This window comes from Diaporthe citri (genome assembly GCF_014595645.1).
Source record: "Diaporthe citri strain NFHF-8-4 chromosome Unknown scaffold_5, whole genome shotgun sequence".
Lineage (NCBI taxonomy): Eukaryota > Fungi > Ascomycota > Sordariomycetes > Diaporthales > Diaporthaceae > Diaporthe > Diaporthe citri.
In genome coordinates this window covers 2042973-2060178 of record NW_025064850.1, presented here as the reverse complement: position 1 = coordinate 2060178, position 17206 = coordinate 2042973, and the positions used below count along the sequence as shown (strand labels likewise).

The following is a 17206-nucleotide window of genomic DNA, read 5'->3' as shown; positions in this document are numbered from 1 at the left end:
AAGGTGAAGCCTTGACGAGCATCTGCAGAGGCGTATCGGTGGTCACTCATGACCGTGTCGTTTGTGGAAGCTCCTGGCCTTCCCGTTGGACAAGAGGCTATGGTGACAGTCGCACGAGCAGTGGGCTGGGTTTTATGCACATAATCACACGACAGGTGGGTGGACTTGAGACGAAGCCGTCCTAGGTGATACATGTCGTCTGAACGGTGAAAAAATTGTAAAAATTGGGGGCAAAGCGGTCCCATCTTGTAAGCACACCAACTTGGGGCGTGTAGTACTGGCAAGCCCATTGCGCATGCCTTCATGCCCAACCAAGTCTGTGAGCTCCAACTTGCTTCACCCGCCCACACCTACCCATGACTTGACTTGGTCAGTGTGCGTGGTGGCAGCAGAAACGCCAACTGGCTCAGCATTCTGGCACGCGACAGTTGCATTGACGCAGGTTCAGGACTCGTGGGGAAGTAGGTATCCTTCAAGTACTATATACGAGCTATAGTAGGTTGACGTCGAGTTACACAAAGCTTCAAACAATCACACTTCGCGAGAATGGACGATGGCTGAAGGGCAATGGAAGCCAAGGACTCGTTGCTGCCATCGCGACCAACCTTCCCGTAGTACCCTGTAGACATCCCGAGAAGAACCGGCACCGAGGAAGAATCTTTGATGCCACGTAGACATGAGAGGACATCACGGGACGAGACACTCGGATAGGGATGATGACGAGGTGAAGAACATCAGATTTCTTGCCCAATGATAGATGGAATTTCGGAGCTGGTTTGCCGCAGGCAGGAGCCAAAGTGTCCTCGTGCACATCAAGACTCAGTGCCTCGACCTTGCCATGACAAGGTGTCAGGACACCGAGCGACAAGCAACTCTCGCCTTGGCATTGCTTCGGATGTCCCCCTTAGATCATGATTCCCAGCCCTAGCCGGTGGCAGTGATGTTCTCAAGTGCGCCCCCGAGATGAAATGCCTCAGTAGCATCCAAAATAGACGTGTTGCCTGGCAAGCATCGAGCCATCATCAGACTACCTGATCGCACCATCCCCTTAAATCCTAACAAACGCCTTGAAGCTCCGTATCGGGTATGCCGTTGAAAATGGAATGATATCGTGTCGCCAATCGTCTGAACGTCTCCTGCAGTCTTGCCCGCCTATACCAACAAAGACAGCTGGAGCAAAGTCAGTAATGTTGCAAGGGCCACTCGGGAAGAATAACCATGGGTTCCTATCTTTTTGCTTTCAACTTACAGCCATGCCGACGCAGCATATACTTATGTAGGGGCTCAGACGCTCCCCTATCCGGGCGCATTTCCAGAAGACGCCCATGGGGCCGTCCTTTTTCCTGTCGAGGATGCTGGGGAACATATCGTGCACGTAGGCGCATGTGCAGATCAGGAGGAGGATGACGAGGAGGAGGGACTGGAAGTTGAAGAGGGCGGACTGCATCGCGGCGCAGCTGGCATTAGCATAGGTGTCGTTGACCTGAACTGGGGGGGTAGGGGGGAAGTACCATGGCTGCTCGCTGTCAGTCTTGCGGAATGCCGTGATTGTTGGCTTGTCTCCTTAATCGCCCTTTCTAGGAGCGATGTGTGTTGGCAACGTGAAGTTTGAGAGGTGAGGCTTGTTGTTCTGGACACAGTGTTGGATGCCGAGCAGGCGGGAGGGCAGGTGTGTCGTAAGGCCTGCCTGGCCGTCCTTGATTGCATGTGGTTGCGGCTACCTCTACCCACTCACATTAGGATCCCTGCAAGCTCCTGCATGCGCGTGCCTGAATACGTAGGTGGTCTGGGCGCACGGCCCCACTTCCGACCCCGGCGGCTCTCCTTCCCGACCATCAATCCACTCTCGACCGTCACCAGCACAAGCAGAGCGAGCTTCATATCCAGGCGCAAAGTTGTCGTCGCACAAACATCAGCCCTGTCTCGAAGCTGACGGCTCGGAGTCTCACATTTCGACGACGGCGCATCATCTTGACAGATCCTGGACGGCTTTTCCTTGGTCTCAACTCAAGGCGTCAATCAAAGATCGCAGGTCGTTCGTGGCACGCCACAGACTGCACTGCTCGCTCTTGTCTCGTGCCACGTCCGCTTTGGGACTCGTTCCCCGAAGCATCTTATCAACGGCCACCACAGCCCTCCAGGGACCTCGCCAAGATGGAGCCTCGAGCACGAGCTGGCAAGAATGTCGGGAAGGCGAACTTCAGCCATCAAGAACGTACGAGGCTTTCCCCAGGGCTCTCAACCCTCTTGCGCTCCATCGGCTAACCCGGACCCCACTACCGCAGTGACCCAGTTCCTGATCGCTCACGGCGACTCGCGACAGCCCCTGCCCGAGACGATCCGCATCCTCGACGAGATCCTGACCGAGTTCATCCAGGGCGTATCCTTCGAGGCGACGCGCGTGGCGCAGCTCGCGGGGCGCCAGAAGGTGAAATACGAGGACTTCCAGTTCGCCATGCGCAAGAACCCGGTGTTCCTCGGCAAGGCCGCCGAGAACAAGGAGCTGCGCGAGATTATCGACAAGCAGCGCAAGGTCTTCAACGAGGACGAGATGATTAAGGAGGACCTCGGCGCCGACGGCGCGGGAGGCGGCCCTGCCGCCGCCGCAGGTGGAAGCAGCGGGCCCGGTAGGGGCCGGAAGAAAGCCGCGCCTGGTGGTGGCGGCGGCGTCGGGGAGAGCAGCCAGGCGAATGGCGCGGGCGAGCGGCCGGCCGGCCGCCAGAACGGTGTCGACGACGAGGAGCTGGGCGAGATGGACGACGTGGACGACGCGGAGCTCGTCGGCGCCGGCGGCCGTAGTAGGGCTTAGGAGGCTCCTCAGGGCGGCGGCCGGGCTGCTCAGCGACGGAGGGTTTCCTTCTCGACACATGTTACTTCCAACACCAACAACACCTCATGACTGAGCATAGCGACGGCGTTTTTATTTGAGGGTCATACATTCATGCAGGGACGCACAGGATCAGGGCACCTGCGCAGGCATAGGTCTCTCGCACGAGAGGAACCAAGATGAGACTGGAATTATAAGCTGCCTCAATTCAAGAAGAAGCAGGAGCACGTCACGCAGAGTTTCAGTTACGGACCCAATTGCTTTGTGATCTCCGCCTAACCTACCTAGTCCACCTCACCATGAGGTCTCTCCTATTCCGACTGATGCTCACAACCTCGTAGAAGCTCACAGCATACGCTCATGAGCTTGCCTGCATTTCCTAGCCTTACCAAATGATGCGCTGGAAAATGTCACCCTGTGTAGTGCACCTGTGACCTGAATCCAAAGGCAGTATTGAGCCGCAGGTGAGCATACGTCCGACGAGATTTTGTTGACTTGGAGTACCAATTATCATCTCGAACCAGAGCATTACAACCATTATCTTCGCAGGCCGACAGTGGAAGCTTGACGGAGGCGAGTTTGGATTGAACAAATGTCTCATAGCTTGTCGGTGACCGAAACCACGAGAGCCATTCGACAGGAAGTAAACATTCAGTCTATCGCCCGCTCAAAACTCCATTATGCGATGTGCCCTAGACCGCCACCGCACGCCAATAATGAAAAATTATGTAAAATACAGCAGTAACCCCCCTAGAGCCGTTTCATTCACGAGTGCCCCTTATCGAGCCACCTGCCCCAGCCCGCGCCGTCCCTCGCCTCCACCTCAGTGCCAATGCCGTGGGCGTATTTGCTCTCCTCTTCCGAGAACTTGCGCCTCTCCATCCCCTCCCTGGCAAGGAAAGCCCTTGCAAACTTCCACGCCTCCGTGTCCGCCAAGTTCCAGGCCTCGATGGCGGTCCTCAGCGCCAGGTTCTTCTTGTCCTTGGTCGCGCCGACGACGTCCTTAGCCCTCTTGAGTAGCTGCGGCTCCCTCTTCAGTTCGTCCGGCTTGGCGACGGGCCCGTCGGTGGGGTCGTGCGCCGGCTGCGGCCTTCGCTCCGGGCCGGGTACAGGCGTCTCCGATTTCCCCTGGTCGAGGCCCTCCGTCGGGACGTCAAAGCCGAAATGCCAGTCGATGTCGTCCGGCAGCTCCTGCTCGGCGGTGAGCCAGATGGATTTTGAGGCTGTGAACTCTGCCGCCACGGCCTCCTTGAAGCGCAGCACACGTGGGGCACCGCCGACGCCGGAGCCAAGGTACTCCTTGGTCACCTCGGCGAGCCAGACATCGCGTGGACAGTCGCGGCGAATCCAGGGGACGTCGAGGTCGTCCTTGAGCTCGTTCAAAGTGTGCAGGGTGTATGGGTGGGGAACGGTGCCGATGGTGTATATGCCGGTTGTGTTGCGGTACCTGCTGGGACTTGCTATCTTGAGGGGCGAGGATGAGACGCAAGGAGCACACTTCGGGTTGTTAGGTGGGCAGGAAGTTTGTAAGGGCGACTCGGTACATTTCTGCAGCCGATTGGCCAGCTCGACTGCCGGCTGGACCATGGTCGTTGTGTGATGTGGAAGTGGCTTCAGCACTGCGATGCCCTTCTTGAAATTGTTCTGCCAGGTGAGATGCAGGTGGGAGGTGATGAGCTGGTTCAGGCTGTCCAGGCCCTTTGCACCGTTGTTGGCGATGGCCTTGGCAACCTTGTCGTACTTCTCAGATAGAGTCTTGTCGCTGTAGTAGGCCAACGACTTTGGGGCTTCGTCCACCCAGAACAGCTTCTTCTCGTCATCCTCCTGCTCGGCAGGCAGTGCAGACAGGAAGTCCTTGGCAGTCTTCGCCTTGGAGCTGCCAAAGACAGCCTTGATAGCGGCCGTGATTTCCTGCTTGGATCCTGCAAACAGCCCGTCCTCGAGACCCTCCCAACGCGTCAAGCCCTGGTATTCGCCACGGCGCAGATAAGACAGCAGCGGGTCGTCGTGGGCCGCCATGGGGAACAGACGATGGTGTGTGAATAGGCCACCTCCCATGTTCTCCCAGGCCAACCACCTCATCAAGTCGGCCTTCAAGGCCGGCTCGACATCCTTGATCCGCGTCAGCTCATCGTATAGGGGGTTGCTCGTAGCTTCTACATCGCTCAGAATGATGGGCTTGAAACCCTGCGCCCACCACGCCCGCCTCCATGACAGCAGAATCTCATTCTCGGCCTGCTTGAGTGTGGGGTCCTTCTTGGCTGTAGCATCATAGTAACAGTACACCTCGGGCCTCGTCGGCATGTAGGGCAGCAAAGCCCTAGTCTCGTCCAGCGTGTAACTCGAACTGAAGGGGATCGCGAGCCATCTCCAATCGGAGAACCATGAGGACTGGCCGTCGGTGTCGTTTGCTTGCCGCTGCGGGGGATGGGGTGGCGACTTGAAAGGGTTCCATGAGGGCGACTTCCACTTAGGTATTGACATGGAAAACTTGTGGTCGGATATGGAGAGCGTCGGCCCTGGGATGGATGAGGGCGCCGTAAAGAGCAGGCTGAAGACGGCGAAGATGGAGAGACTGGCCAGGAGAACAGATATGCGACGGGACGAGAGCCGCGGCAAAGGCCGGCCGAAAATGACGTGATGCTTAGGCATCGTGAAAGTTCGTGAGGTCGAGTTGGAACGGCGTGGTCAAAGATGCGGCGGGCAGAGCGGGAGTCGAATGTTGGGAGTGGCCAGCCCTTTGACCACGGGCCGGGCAGTCGGACGCGTTAACACGACACAATCGACGGGAGCTGATCGAGGGAGCGGCTGTGGCCAACCGGATGATGCCAACGAGCACTAAGCCGTAGGCATTGAACGCAACAACATGTGTAGTTGCGAATGCCTGCTGCGGGCGTAGAAATCAGAGAGAGAGAGTGTGTGTGTGTGTGTGTGTGGTGTAGTCTGGAGTCGGAAGGGAAAGAGGAATCGGGGCTGCGGTCACTGACTCTGTGGCCGGTGATAATCCAGATTGGACCGGGCCAGGTAGTTAGTTACGCAGTCAGCACGGCGGCGCACTTACATTGCCCAGGTACTTTATGCGGGTGGAGGCCGATCAAATCAATTGGGAACAACGCTTGGCAGGGACCGGGCCTGTCAGAAGCAAGGGACACTCCCTCAGTGTGGACCGCTTACTTGGAGGACAACCGCTTACGGGGACCTGACCAGCACCCTCTTCCTGCCTAGGCACGGGATAGCCACGAATAGGATAGCCACCAGTACGATAACTACCACCGGTGGGATGGCTTGATATGGGATGACCTCTCTAGCTAATGGACAACGGCTGTGTTAGCGGTGTCTTAGGCAACGGTCTACCGTATAGACGAACAGAGATTCCAGCAACCCTGCATCGCCTGTAGATCAGTCGATAATTTCCAGGCGCAAGCATTTCAGTATCACGGTATCTACGGCATTGTGTCATTGCCTTTTACAGGATCCTGCTCAAATCAATCATGGCCACCGGAACACTGATCAATCCGCCATGGCCGATTACACGAGAAGCGTGCTCCATTGCAACATGAGGTTTCGCCCCCACACATATATGCCGTCTTGAATACCCAGATACCCCAACAACAGCAGGATAGCTAGCGTCAAGTCATCGGAGCCAGCCCCATAAAGACCCCAAATCCGAAAAGGACGGGCACCTGGACGCAACGTGATATCTGGATGCCCAGGCAAAAAAGTTGGCAAAGACGGAAGGTAGTAACAAGAGCGACAACCCCGCTCAGCAGTCGACTGATTGAATGGGTATAAGAGACACGGCGCGTAAGCCGTGAGAGACATCTCCAACGCCCTGCTCTGTCGAGTATAGACAGTCAAGTCCAGCCTTCTGAACCTATTCAACAACTGGTGTAGATTGACAAAATAGGAGGAAAAAATTAAAGGCAATCCCTCTTTCCAGTCACAATGCTGTGGTACGGCTTGGCACATACTCTGCTCTCTTCTCTGCTGTTCTCCAGCTCTGTCAATGCGGCCGCAACAACTGCAATCTTCCTCTTCAAAGATGTGCTGCAGTCCAACACGACGGCACTGAAGACGTCTGGCTTCAACACACTGCTCATCTTCCGCATTGGTGTGCTGGAAAACGGCGACCTGGTCTATTACTCTACCGGCGATGCTGGTGAGGCCGTCGACGCACCCGTTATTACGGGCGGCGCATACGTTGGAGGCTCAGCCCTCGCCGACAAGATCAAGTCGTTCAAGACGGGGCAGACCCTCATCGACCGCGTCGAGGTCTCGCTCGTCTCGCACGACGCGACCTTCGTCAACATACGCAACCTGGTCAACGCGAACGGCACCGGTGCGGACACGCCTCTGTACCAGAACTTCGACGCGCTGAGGACGGCCTGGGACCTGGACGCCTTTAACAACGACGACGAGTCCGTCTACGACGTGAACAGCACCGTGAGCTTCGCCCAGCTGCTCGGCGGCATCGGGTACAAGTACTCCATCGCGCCCTACACCAACACCGGCTTCTGGGCGAGCGTCGTCCAGCAGCTGCCCGGCCTGCTCGACCGCGTCTATCTCCAGGTCTACGACGGCGGGGCGGGCAACAACCCCGGGTCATGGCAGGACTCCCTCGGCCTCAAGGTGACCCCTCTCGTCTGGGTCACCAACGACGCGGAGCCGAGCCAGGGCAATACCCCTGAGCAGGCGCAGACCAAGTTTGCCAACTGGAACGCTCAGTATTCCGTAGACGGAGGAGGTATGTGGAAAATGTCCCTACCAGTCTCTCCGATACTGTTTACAGTCAGCTAATTCTTGCTGCTAAGGATACTGGAATGATTATGATGTAGAAAAGATGGGGTCTTCTTACACCTCGTACGCCCAGGCGTTGACCAGTGTCTTTCAAGAATAGGTGCTATTCATGACAAGACAGATCACAGCTGTTTTGCCAGACCACTTGGAGAGGAGTGTGCCGATTGCTTATATTCACATTCTGTGTAGTCTCCTTTGCAATGCAATGGCAGGTGCCTTCTGGGTCTTGCAGCGTACCAGCAAGCTCTTAGCACCAAAGAGACAATTCGTGTCAAAGGCAGATCACTACCCCAAGAGAATCTGTATATACTAGATTTTATTGCCATTAAGGCGCCCCCCAGTCTACGAGATAAACAACCATTGCTATGAATGTGAAAGCCCTGCCCCGTGCGTGTTACAATATCCAAGAAGAGAGAATCGGAAGAGCGATTAAACATAATACACGCCGCCGGATGGCTTATAGATATCATGCACTCGACCCGGGCTATGAGTCCCTGGGCCGTTTCCAGTGTCGTTACCGTGGCGTGAGCGGGCTCGAGCCCCGCCCGGCCGACTTCTTGAGCGCCCGGAGCTCCTCCTCCAGCTTTCTGCGCTTGTTTTGTTCTTCCTGCAAAGATCGTTAGCTCTCAAACTCTCGAGATAATGACTGAGGAGACAACGGTCGAGGGAGCGCCTTACCCTGATTTCTTCCTGGAACTTCCTTCTCTCCTCCTTCATCGTCGCTCTGAACTGCTCGCTGAGCATAGAAGCGCCAGCCCTGGGGCCTGTGCCTGAGGCATTCGTCCCGGCCTTGAACTTCTCGGCGTCCAGCTGCTCCTTAAGCTTCGTGATCTCCGAGTTGTACCTGGTCCTCAGCGCAGCAATATCACTCTCCAGGGTCGACCGCGTCGACTCGGCGTCGTCCAGGCGGCCTTCCAGCTCGACCTTCTCCTTCTCAGCTGCGAGCGTCTCCTTGGTCAGCTCCTCGAGGTCCTTGAGCGTGGCGGCCAGCTCGGCCTTCAGCTTCTCCGACTGCTCCACCACGCTCTGCATCTGAGAGCTCTTGGTCAGCGCGGCCGCCTCGGCCGCCCGCTCTGAGCGAGACCCGTAGGCTCCCTCGAGCTCTGCCCTGGCGATGGTCAGCTCCGTCTTGATCTCGACCATCGTCACGTTGAGCTGCTCCATCTCCTCGTCCTTGACCCTGATCTGCTCCTCGAGCTTCCACTTCTCATCCTGTGCGGCCTTCTTGGTGTCATCCGCCTCTTTCAGCTGCTCATTCATGCTGCCCAGCTGCGCCTCAATAATCTCCAGCTTGTCCTGCAGGGCTTTGGCATCCGACTCCAGAGACACAATTTTGGCGTTCCGCTCCCGGAGTTGATCCTGTACGGCTGAGGTGGCAGCAGTCTCGTTAGCTGCTTGCGTAACCTGTAATGAGTCCAGATCCGCAAGGGCCCGGGCCAGCTTCTCCTGAGCTTCTGCGGCCTCCGTCTTGGACTGTTGGGCAGACTCCTCGCAGAACGCCAGGAGGTTCTTGGTCCGATTCAGCTCCTCAACCTTGTTTCGTAGCTCCACGTCCTTCTCGGAATCTCCCTTGCCATTCAGATCACGCTGCTGTCTGATTTGTCTCTTGAGCACCGACTTTTGCTCCTTTAAACTCGTTGCCTGTCGGAACAGCCACTGCACCTTTGCAGAGAAAGCGTCCAACGAGTAGGGCTCATCGAAGTCAAAGGCTTCATCCGCGGATACGTCGTCTTCATCGTCTGGCATTCCTTTGCCGAGACGCACTTCTCTTCGAGCATTCCGTTGTCGGTTGATATCCGCGTATCCTGATTGGATGATATCCCACAACCCAGTAAGAACAGTCTCGATCTGTGCGGCGCTTGCTGAAGAGTCCTTGTCCATTGACGTTTGCAAGACTGGCACTGCCGACTCGATCCAGTCGAAACGCTCCTGGATGCCCGAATCCTTAGCCAAGGGCGGAGGTGGCTGGCTCTCATCGACAGCCTGAACGGCTCGAAACACCTGTCGGCTCAATGCGTCTAATCTGTCCTCGACCTGAAGCATTACCATCGAGTTGTTGTCAGAACGCGGCTGTCCTTCCTGATCCCGCTGAATGGTTGACAAGGCCTCAGCGAGATAATCAAGCTGACTGCTGACCAACTCGCCAGGCTCGAAGTTCCCGGCAGGGGCTGGCTTGTAGCCTCCGTTGTTCGTGGGGTTCATTTGAACCACCAAGTCTCGCAGACGGTTGTTGAGGTCCTCGAGACTTCGCTCCGTAGTAGTAATAACATCCAAGTGCCCAGAGTTCTGCTTTTTCAATGTTTCCACCTCGTCACGCAACTGATTCGAACGCTCCCGCACCGGTGATCGCGGTGGTATCGGTATGTCGCTCTTAAGCGACCGGCCAAAGGTCTCGGGCTCATCGAGCGGGAAGTACAGTTCCCGGTCCAGATCATCGCTGGGGAATTGCATGCTGTTCCGCCCATTTGTGTACGTGTAAAGACTCTCCGGACTTCCGGGCATGCCATTAAGCATGGCCGGAGGTGGCTTTCGTTTGGAGGACGCCTTGTGAGTGAGTTGCAAGATTGCAGCCGTATGCTGAAGCAGGCGGCGTTGCGGCGCCAGTATTTCTTTCTCCAGGTTGAATAACTCTGTCGCCAGTTCCTCACACCTTTGCTCGCTTTCCTGTCTCTCAACCGCCGTTTCTTGGGCGGTTGGATCGGCAGTGGCTCGGTTTCCCCTTTTCCCGGCCGTGTATAACTTGGACATTGATATCGCGGCATCTCGATATTTCGTCTGTATCGCCAGGTTTGCCCGCGCCTGCTCGATGCGCACCGTCAAGGACTGGATCTGTTTCTTGAGGTCATCCACCTCTTCCTGCGCCAATATCTCCCATTCTTTGCTGTCAGTCAGGGCGGTCTCGGTGAGCAGGTGCACTTGGATGGGATCCTTGAGGTCGACGTGGGGCGAGCTCTGTGTCCGGTCTACATTCAACTACGTTCCCGATTAGCTTGAGACTGGGCGACGCGCTCGTGGAGGTACGAACGGGATTGTAGCGCGGCTGGTCCTGCGCGAAGCCATTCATTATGTCTTTCCTGTATCCCTCCATGATCTGTCTCCCGCCCGGACCCACAGCCTGGGTCGGGGATAAGAGGCTGGCGTTGTTGCCATAGTTCCCATTCATTCTGGCCTTGCAGCGTTGTTACAGTAGGTGACTCGCCGTCAATGCATGGTACAGTGTCCAAAGAACAGGTTGTGGCGTATCGGTGACTGGCGAGGATGCACAAAGGATGACGGTTCGAACTCAGGAAATATGTTGGTCACAAGATCGCTAAACAAGGAGTCGAGGACGTGACGGAGACGAGGACAGACGAGTGGGCCGTGGGCAAGCGAGCTGAGGGTATCATAGGATGATGCAAAAGAGTGACAAGTGGGACAGGGCAAATGAAATAGACTTCAAGCACGCGTCTCATACGGCTTTCATTGTCCCAGGGCCTTTTCGAGCGTTCTGGAAGGAGAGTGACGGTGGGAGATGGTGAAAAGAAGCCGACCGCCAACCGGAGGAGCTTTATGCGACAAAGGCAGATCTCAATTCGACCATGTTCTCAAAAGGGGCGGACACTTGAGCAACCCCCCTGAGGCCTTCACCGGCCGCTAACCCCAAACTATTGGGTGCCTATTTCCTGGCACGACAACCCGCAGCCTGCCAAGAACTGTCAATGCATTGGCCTCTGAGATATCCCAAAGTGAGCGCTAAAGGTTGTATCATTGAGCATTGCGCAAGTTGCCTGTATAGATAAGTTGGCATTTGTAATTGGCATTTTTGTTGAATTATTGTAAGTTGGCCAGAGTATTCAGAATGTACATTCTGTATGCATAGTAATGTACCTACGGATGCATCCGTACACGCTTGAGGGGCGGCAGGCTCCCTGGGCAGGTACCTGGTTACCCAGTTCCCCAGTACTGTCCTCCGAATCGAGAAAGACCCCTAGTCTTGTGGAATGTGGGTCCGAGCGTCCAGTTGGAGCCGCATGCAATTCGTACGTAGCGACTAGGCGGGAATCGTATACTGCAAAACTTCCCGGCGCATCCTCCCGCCGTCAACCCTCGACTCTCGCCATCGTCGTCGAGTCCTCTTGAGTCACGCTCATCCGCCAGAATCATTTAGCCATCTGGTTCCGGCTAAGCAGGCCTTGTGGAGGCTCTTGCTCGCACGCTGCTGTGACTTCTGGGTGTTGAGGCCCTGTCGCAGACTGACCCGCGTAAATTGCAGGTAGAAACCTGAATACCTCGAACCCAGGCAGCTGACTCTCAGCGCAACGACCTGGACGACAACACCAGCAAAGGGAGGAACGACATCGCGTCCCATCGTAAATACCTCTTCCCACACGAAAGTGATCGCACCCGAATAAGCGACTCTCCTTCCCCGCTCGACTAAGCGCGCATCCAACTTGAGGTGCTACATCTCACCACTCCAATCCTGATCTTTCGTCAGAGGCCCTAGCCGTCCACACACGACAAGATGGGTATTCCCGCGGCCTTTCGGTGGCTTTCCACCAAATACCCCAAGATCATATCTCCTGTCATTGAAGACCAGCCCGTGACCATGGACGACGGCTCCGTTATTCCGGTCGACCATACGCAGCCCAACCCAAATGGTGAAGAGTTCGACAATCTTTACCTGGACATGAATGGTATCGTCCACCCTTGCTCACATCCGGAGGACAGGCCTCCTCCAAAGGATGAGGAGGAGATGATGGTCGAAGTCTTCAAGTACACCGACCGAGTGGTCAACATGGTAAGGCCGCGCAAGCTGCTCATGATTGCTGTCGGTAAGTCACGACTGCCCCTAGCCACCACCCTCACGTACCTTACTGACCCATTTACGCCAGATGGTGTTGCTCCCCGTGCCAAAATGAACCAGCAGCGCTCCCGTCGTTTCCGTGCCGCCCAGGATGCCAAAGAAAAGGAAGAAGACAAGCAGCAATTGCTCACCCTCCTGAAACGACAGAACGGTGGTACCCACCCTGCTGAGTCTACCGAGGAAGTTGTCAAGAAAGCTTTTGACTCAAACTCCATCACGCCTGGAACGCCCTTCATGAAGATTTTGGCAGCCAGTCTGAGATACTGGTGTAGTTACAAATTAAATACCGATCCAGCCTGGGCGAACATGAAAGTCATCATTTCAGACGCGACTGTCCCTGGAGAAGGCGAACACAAGATCATGAACTTTGTTCGCTCCCAGAGGGCCTCGCCAGAACATGACCCCAACACCCGCCATGTTATCTATGGCCTAGATGCCGATCTCATCATGCTTGGTCTTGCTACCCATGAGCCTCATTTCCGAGTGCTGCGTGAGGATGTCTTCGCACAAGATAGCAGGGTCAAAATGTGTAAGTTGTGTGGGCAGAAGGGCCATGATGCCCAGAACTGCAGAGGAGAGCAGAAGGACAAGGATGCCGATTTTGACGGCAAGGACAACGCTCATCCGTTGAAGCCTTTCATCTGGCTACATGTCTCCATTCTCCGCGAATATCTCGCTGTCGAGCTCGATGTGCCCAACCTTCCCTTTCGTTGGGACATCGAGCGCGCTATTGATGACTGGGTCTTCATGTGCTTTTTCGTTGGCAATGATTTCCTGCCCCATCTTCCTGCCCTCGAGATCCGGGAGAATGGAATCGATACACTTACTGCCATATGGAAAGACAACCTGCCCCACATGGGGGGCTATCTTACCAAAGACGGACATTGCGATCTGGAGCGGGCGCAACTCATCCTGGCTGGTCTTGCGAAACAGGAGGATGCTATCTTCCGCCGCAGGAAGGAGACAGAAGACCGGCGCGAAGCCGGTTTCAAAAGGCGCAAGGCGGCTGAGCAAGCTCGCGCAGCTGGGCGTAACAACTCGGGCCCCCAGGGAAGGAATAAGCATCAGAAGGTTGACAACATGGTGCCCGGCCTTGCCCCCGATGCAGCTTTCGTGCCGATCTCGAGCTTGCCTGGCCCTCTGTCCAAGCCGAACAGTGCAATCACGCACGATATGGTTGTTAACAAGAGTTCTTTGCAGAATGCAAACAATGCCAACAAGAGCGCTGCCAGCGTTCTTAAGAGCCAGATCCAGGGTCTCATGAACAAACCTACCGAGTCCAAGGAGGAGACGGCGAAGGGTGAAGAAACTTCGCAGGCCCAAGAAACACCGCCTTCAGCTGCACGCAAGCGCAAAGCAGACCTTCTGGAGAAGGATGAACCTGGCACACCGAGCACTGACAGTCCTGACGCCGTCACTCCGTCCACCACGACCGAGAATGAGGGGCCCGTCGACACAGTGAGGCTCTGGGAGGACGGGTACGCCGACAGATACTACGAACAGAAATTCCACGTGGACCGTAACGACGTTGAGTTCCGTCACAAAGTCGGGCGCGCGTACGTGGAGGGTCTAGCATGGGTGCTGATGTACTACTTCCAAGGCTGCCCGTCTTGGGATTGGTACTATCCTTACCATTATGCGCCCTTCGCCCAGGATTTCGTGGACCTACACAAGGTCGAGATCAAGTTCGAGAAAGGAAGAATATCCAAACCATACGAACAACTCATGAGCGTTCTCCCTGCGGCGTCCAGGCACGCCATCCCTGAAGTTTTCCATGACCTCATGACAGATGAGGACAGCGAAATCATTGATTTCTATCCTGAGGATTTTGAGGTCGACCTGAACGGGAAGAAGATGGCGTGGCAAGGTGTCGCGCTCTTGCCGTTTATTGACATGCCGCGGCTCCTCGAGGCCATGGCGAAGAAGTATCACTTGTTGAGTGAAGATGCTTTGGCACGGAATGAGCCTGGAAATGACGTTCTCATAATATCAGATGCGCACCCAGGCTTGTACGACGATATCATCATTCACTTCTACTCAAAGAAGCAAGGCGCGCCGAAACACCAGCTCGACCCGAGGACAAGTGGTGGTCTGGCGGGTGAGATCAAAAAGATCGAGGATTACCTCCCTCACGGTGCTCTGACATACCCACTTGAAAGAAAGTCAATGCCTGACCTTGACTACGACCGCTCCCTGAGGTATGCCAGCACACTTTTCCCACCTTTAGCTACTTGTAGATGCAGTCACTAACAGTGCGCAGTGTTAACTACGAAATGCCAAGCAGCGCACACACGCACAAGTCTATGCTACTTCGCGGCGTCAAGCTACCGACACCGGCCCTCGACCGGAACGACATGGACGAGATTCGATCGAAGGGCCGCCGGTCAGGCAGAAGCCATGGTGGCGCGCCTCTGGGACGCCACAACTATCAGAATGGCCGTACTGAACCGATCAATTACGGTCCCGGACGCGGCGGGTATCAAGGTGGCCGTGGTCGTGGAGGCTCAGGAGGAGGCTATGGTGGACGAGATAGCTATCCTCCACCTAGAAACGGTGGTGGCTATCCAGCCCCACCGGCCAACTGGGTGCCACCTCCTCCTGGAACAGTGGGCTTCGGTAGCGGTTTGCCGCCACCACCACCGCCCGCTAATTTCGGCAATGGCGGTGGATACGGTGGATACGGCGGCGGATACAACCAGGGCTATGGCAATGGAGGCGGATATGGCGCACCACCAGGGCAGTATGGTGGAGGAGGAGGAGGAGGTTATCAAGGCTATCAAGGTCAGGGGTATCAACAACCGCCGTACTCTGGTCGTGATGACCGTCGACAGGGGGGCTATGGAGGGGACAGGGGCTACGACCGTGGTTACAGTGGCAATGGTCGTGGCTATCGTCGCTAGGTCTGGGTAGATGTTCACAATACCTTTGCGTGCCTTGAGTAGATGTGATTCCACAAAGGCGCCGAATAGAAACGTCTATTGAGCCCACGGCGCTGTCTACTTTCTCGCGACGGTCAACTGTACTTCATGTCCACCGTTTTTAGGAGTTCTCATTGCTTGTGTTGTTTTTCTGGGATGTTTTCTATTTCGCACGTTCTGATGAACGCTCGGGAATGCCTACTGTGACACACTCATACGTGTGGAGCAGCAATTCCTGGGTTTCCTTATCAGGGCCTGTGGCCACGGTTGTCATCGTCATTGCTTATTCTATTGGTTTTGTTTGCCATCAAAAGTTTGACCAGGATAGTTCCTCGGAATGCTATAAAACGAGCTCGAAAATTACATCTTTCTTATGAACCTATTGGCACAATCAACTCTGTAGACCGTCTGGATGGCGCTGATAGAAATCCATTGCTTACTCGAGATTGTCTACAAAGTAGGTCTCGTGCAATGCTCAGCCGGTGTTTGTCATGACTAGGCCGGTATTTGTATTTTGGCTAATCATTATGTTTCCCAGCCTCGCCGATTGCCTTGGAGGCCCTATAGATTTATGTGAGGTACCAGCAGAAGACCAGGACACCCAATGACACTTGGAGGTGATATTGTGAATACCCGGAACAAGAGCAAAGTGGCTCTTGTAACGCGAAAGCTGTCAAACACATGTCCGTATTCAAGTCTTCAAGCCCATCGGGTGCTTCTTTTCTTAAACGTGCTGCTTCCTGGATATACTTGGATCCACACCGTGTATGGGAACAGTTGGTGTACTCCAGGCGAACGAGTATCGTAGTGCCTGATCTCGGTATGAATGACCTTCCACCCACCCACCTCCACCGGGCCATGCAAAACCCCGTCAATTAACACTTTGGTTGATTTAGGTTGAGGCGAACGTGCCTTGGGAGCAGTGGCGGCTTAGGAGGCATCGGAACATGCGCCTCCATCATACAAGCCAGAGTCTGCTCGTAAGCTGCTATGGCTGATTCAATGCGCCCCTGTGTCAAGTCGAAGTGCACCCTTCCAGGTGGCGTCAAAAGGCTCGACCTCCTTTTCAGCCATGCTTTGATGAACGAGCAGGTTGTGAGCACAACTGGCAGGGAGGAGCCTTATGTGCGGGTCCAAAGGAGCACAGCCAGCGCTGATATGCTTTCCGAGATCAATCGTACGGATTGCGACTGAGCAACGGTATCAGGGGCTGCAAAGGCAGTCTCTCTGCGCTGGGGAACGAAATACGGCGACTGAGTGCATCAGTCATCATATGCCACACACTTGCTCAGGTTCCAACGCCAATCGGTTGCGTCCCAGCAAAGTTGTACTGCAACGACCCCCCATAGGTAAGGTTGGAGTATCCCATCTGTGTGTTGTTGTTGAGACCCGTGGCCAGATATCCACTGTTGTCGCGTCCCGACGGATTTCCTGACCCAACCGTGGTATACCTTGGACCATTCGAAGCCCTGCCCTGCTGGTTTGTGCTATTTGCGACGGTATGCCTGGGATGGTACCCTGATGACCCTTCGCCAAAGTAGAGGTAGTCTGACGGCTTAAACTTGTCGTTGTTTCGGTCGCTGGGGGCTGTAACGGACTCTGCTGGTGGTTTCTGAGCTGCGTCTGAGGGTTTCCTGCGGCCCGTGACTGGCTTCGGTGTAAGGGACATCTCGTCGGAAGGGGGCCTATTTGCTTGGGGGCGAGCGGCCTCGTGTTGCGTGTCGTCCTCGTATTCCCTCCCAGAAAAGCAGCACGCGAACATTGCGGGTGAGGATGGTTGTTTAGAGTTTGGGGGAACACAAGCAGAGGTGAAAAGAAATC

General features: G+C 55.5%; 7 protein-coding genes across 7 annotated transcripts; 3 read left to right on the top strand and 4 right to left on the bottom strand.

Moving 5' to 3' along the window:
• Window positions 1-1152: 1152 nt before the first annotated feature.
• On the bottom strand, window positions 1153-1447 carry INS49_011237 (uncharacterized protein; the record flags this gene model as incomplete). The annotated part of the gene is made up of 2 exons (XM_043171956.1): window positions 1153-1170; window positions 1250-1447. The coding sequence occupies 2 exons, from the start codon at window positions 1445-1447 to the stop codon at window positions 1153-1155; spliced, it is 216 nt and encodes a 71-aa protein (XP_043023701.1).
• A 707-nt stretch (window positions 1448-2154) lies between these two features.
• On the top strand, window positions 2155-2809 carry INS49_011236 (uncharacterized protein; the record flags this gene model as incomplete). The annotated part of the gene is made up of 2 exons (XM_043171955.1): window positions 2155-2215; window positions 2286-2809. The coding sequence occupies 2 exons, from the start codon at window positions 2155-2157 to the stop codon at window positions 2807-2809; spliced, it is 585 nt and encodes a 194-aa protein (XP_043023700.1).
• Window positions 2810-3592: 783 nt separating this feature from the next.
• INS49_011235 (uncharacterized protein) lies at window positions 3593-5479 on the bottom strand (the record flags this gene model as incomplete). The annotated part of the gene is made up of 1 exon (XM_043171954.1): window positions 3593-5479. One exon carries the CDS (start codon window positions 5477-5479, stop codon window positions 3593-3595), a length of 1887 nt encoding a protein of 628 aa, XP_043023699.1.
• A 1293-nt stretch (window positions 5480-6772) lies between these two features.
• INS49_011234 (uncharacterized protein) lies at window positions 6773-7724 on the top strand (the record flags this gene model as incomplete). The annotated part of the gene is made up of 2 exons (XM_043171953.1): window positions 6773-7571; window positions 7639-7724. 2 exons carry the CDS (start codon window positions 6773-6775, stop codon window positions 7722-7724), a joined length of 885 nt encoding a protein of 294 aa, XP_043023698.1.
• Window positions 7725-8138: 414 nt separating this feature from the next.
• INS49_011233 (uncharacterized protein) lies at window positions 8139-10787 on the bottom strand (the record flags this gene model as incomplete). Its single annotated transcript, XM_043171952.1, has 3 exons — window positions 8139-8231; window positions 8303-10597; window positions 10650-10787. The coding sequence occupies 3 exons, from the start codon at window positions 10785-10787 to the stop codon at window positions 8139-8141; spliced, it is 2526 nt and encodes an 841-aa protein (XP_043023697.1).
• Window positions 10788-12125: 1338 nt separating this feature from the next.
• On the top strand, window positions 12126-15367 carry INS49_011232 (uncharacterized protein; the record flags this gene model as incomplete). Its single annotated transcript, XM_043171951.1, has 3 exons — window positions 12126-12435; window positions 12496-14665; window positions 14728-15367. The coding sequence occupies 3 exons, from the start codon at window positions 12126-12128 to the stop codon at window positions 15365-15367; spliced, it is 3120 nt and encodes a 1039-aa protein (XP_043023696.1).
• A 1306-nt stretch (window positions 15368-16673) lies between these two features.
• INS49_011231 (uncharacterized protein) lies at window positions 16674-17147 on the bottom strand (the record flags this gene model as incomplete). The annotated part of the gene is made up of 1 exon (XM_043171950.1): window positions 16674-17147. The coding sequence occupies one exon, from the start codon at window positions 17145-17147 to the stop codon at window positions 16674-16676; it is 474 nt and encodes a 157-aa protein (XP_043023695.1).
• Between the last annotated feature and the right edge of the window lie 59 nt (window positions 17148-17206).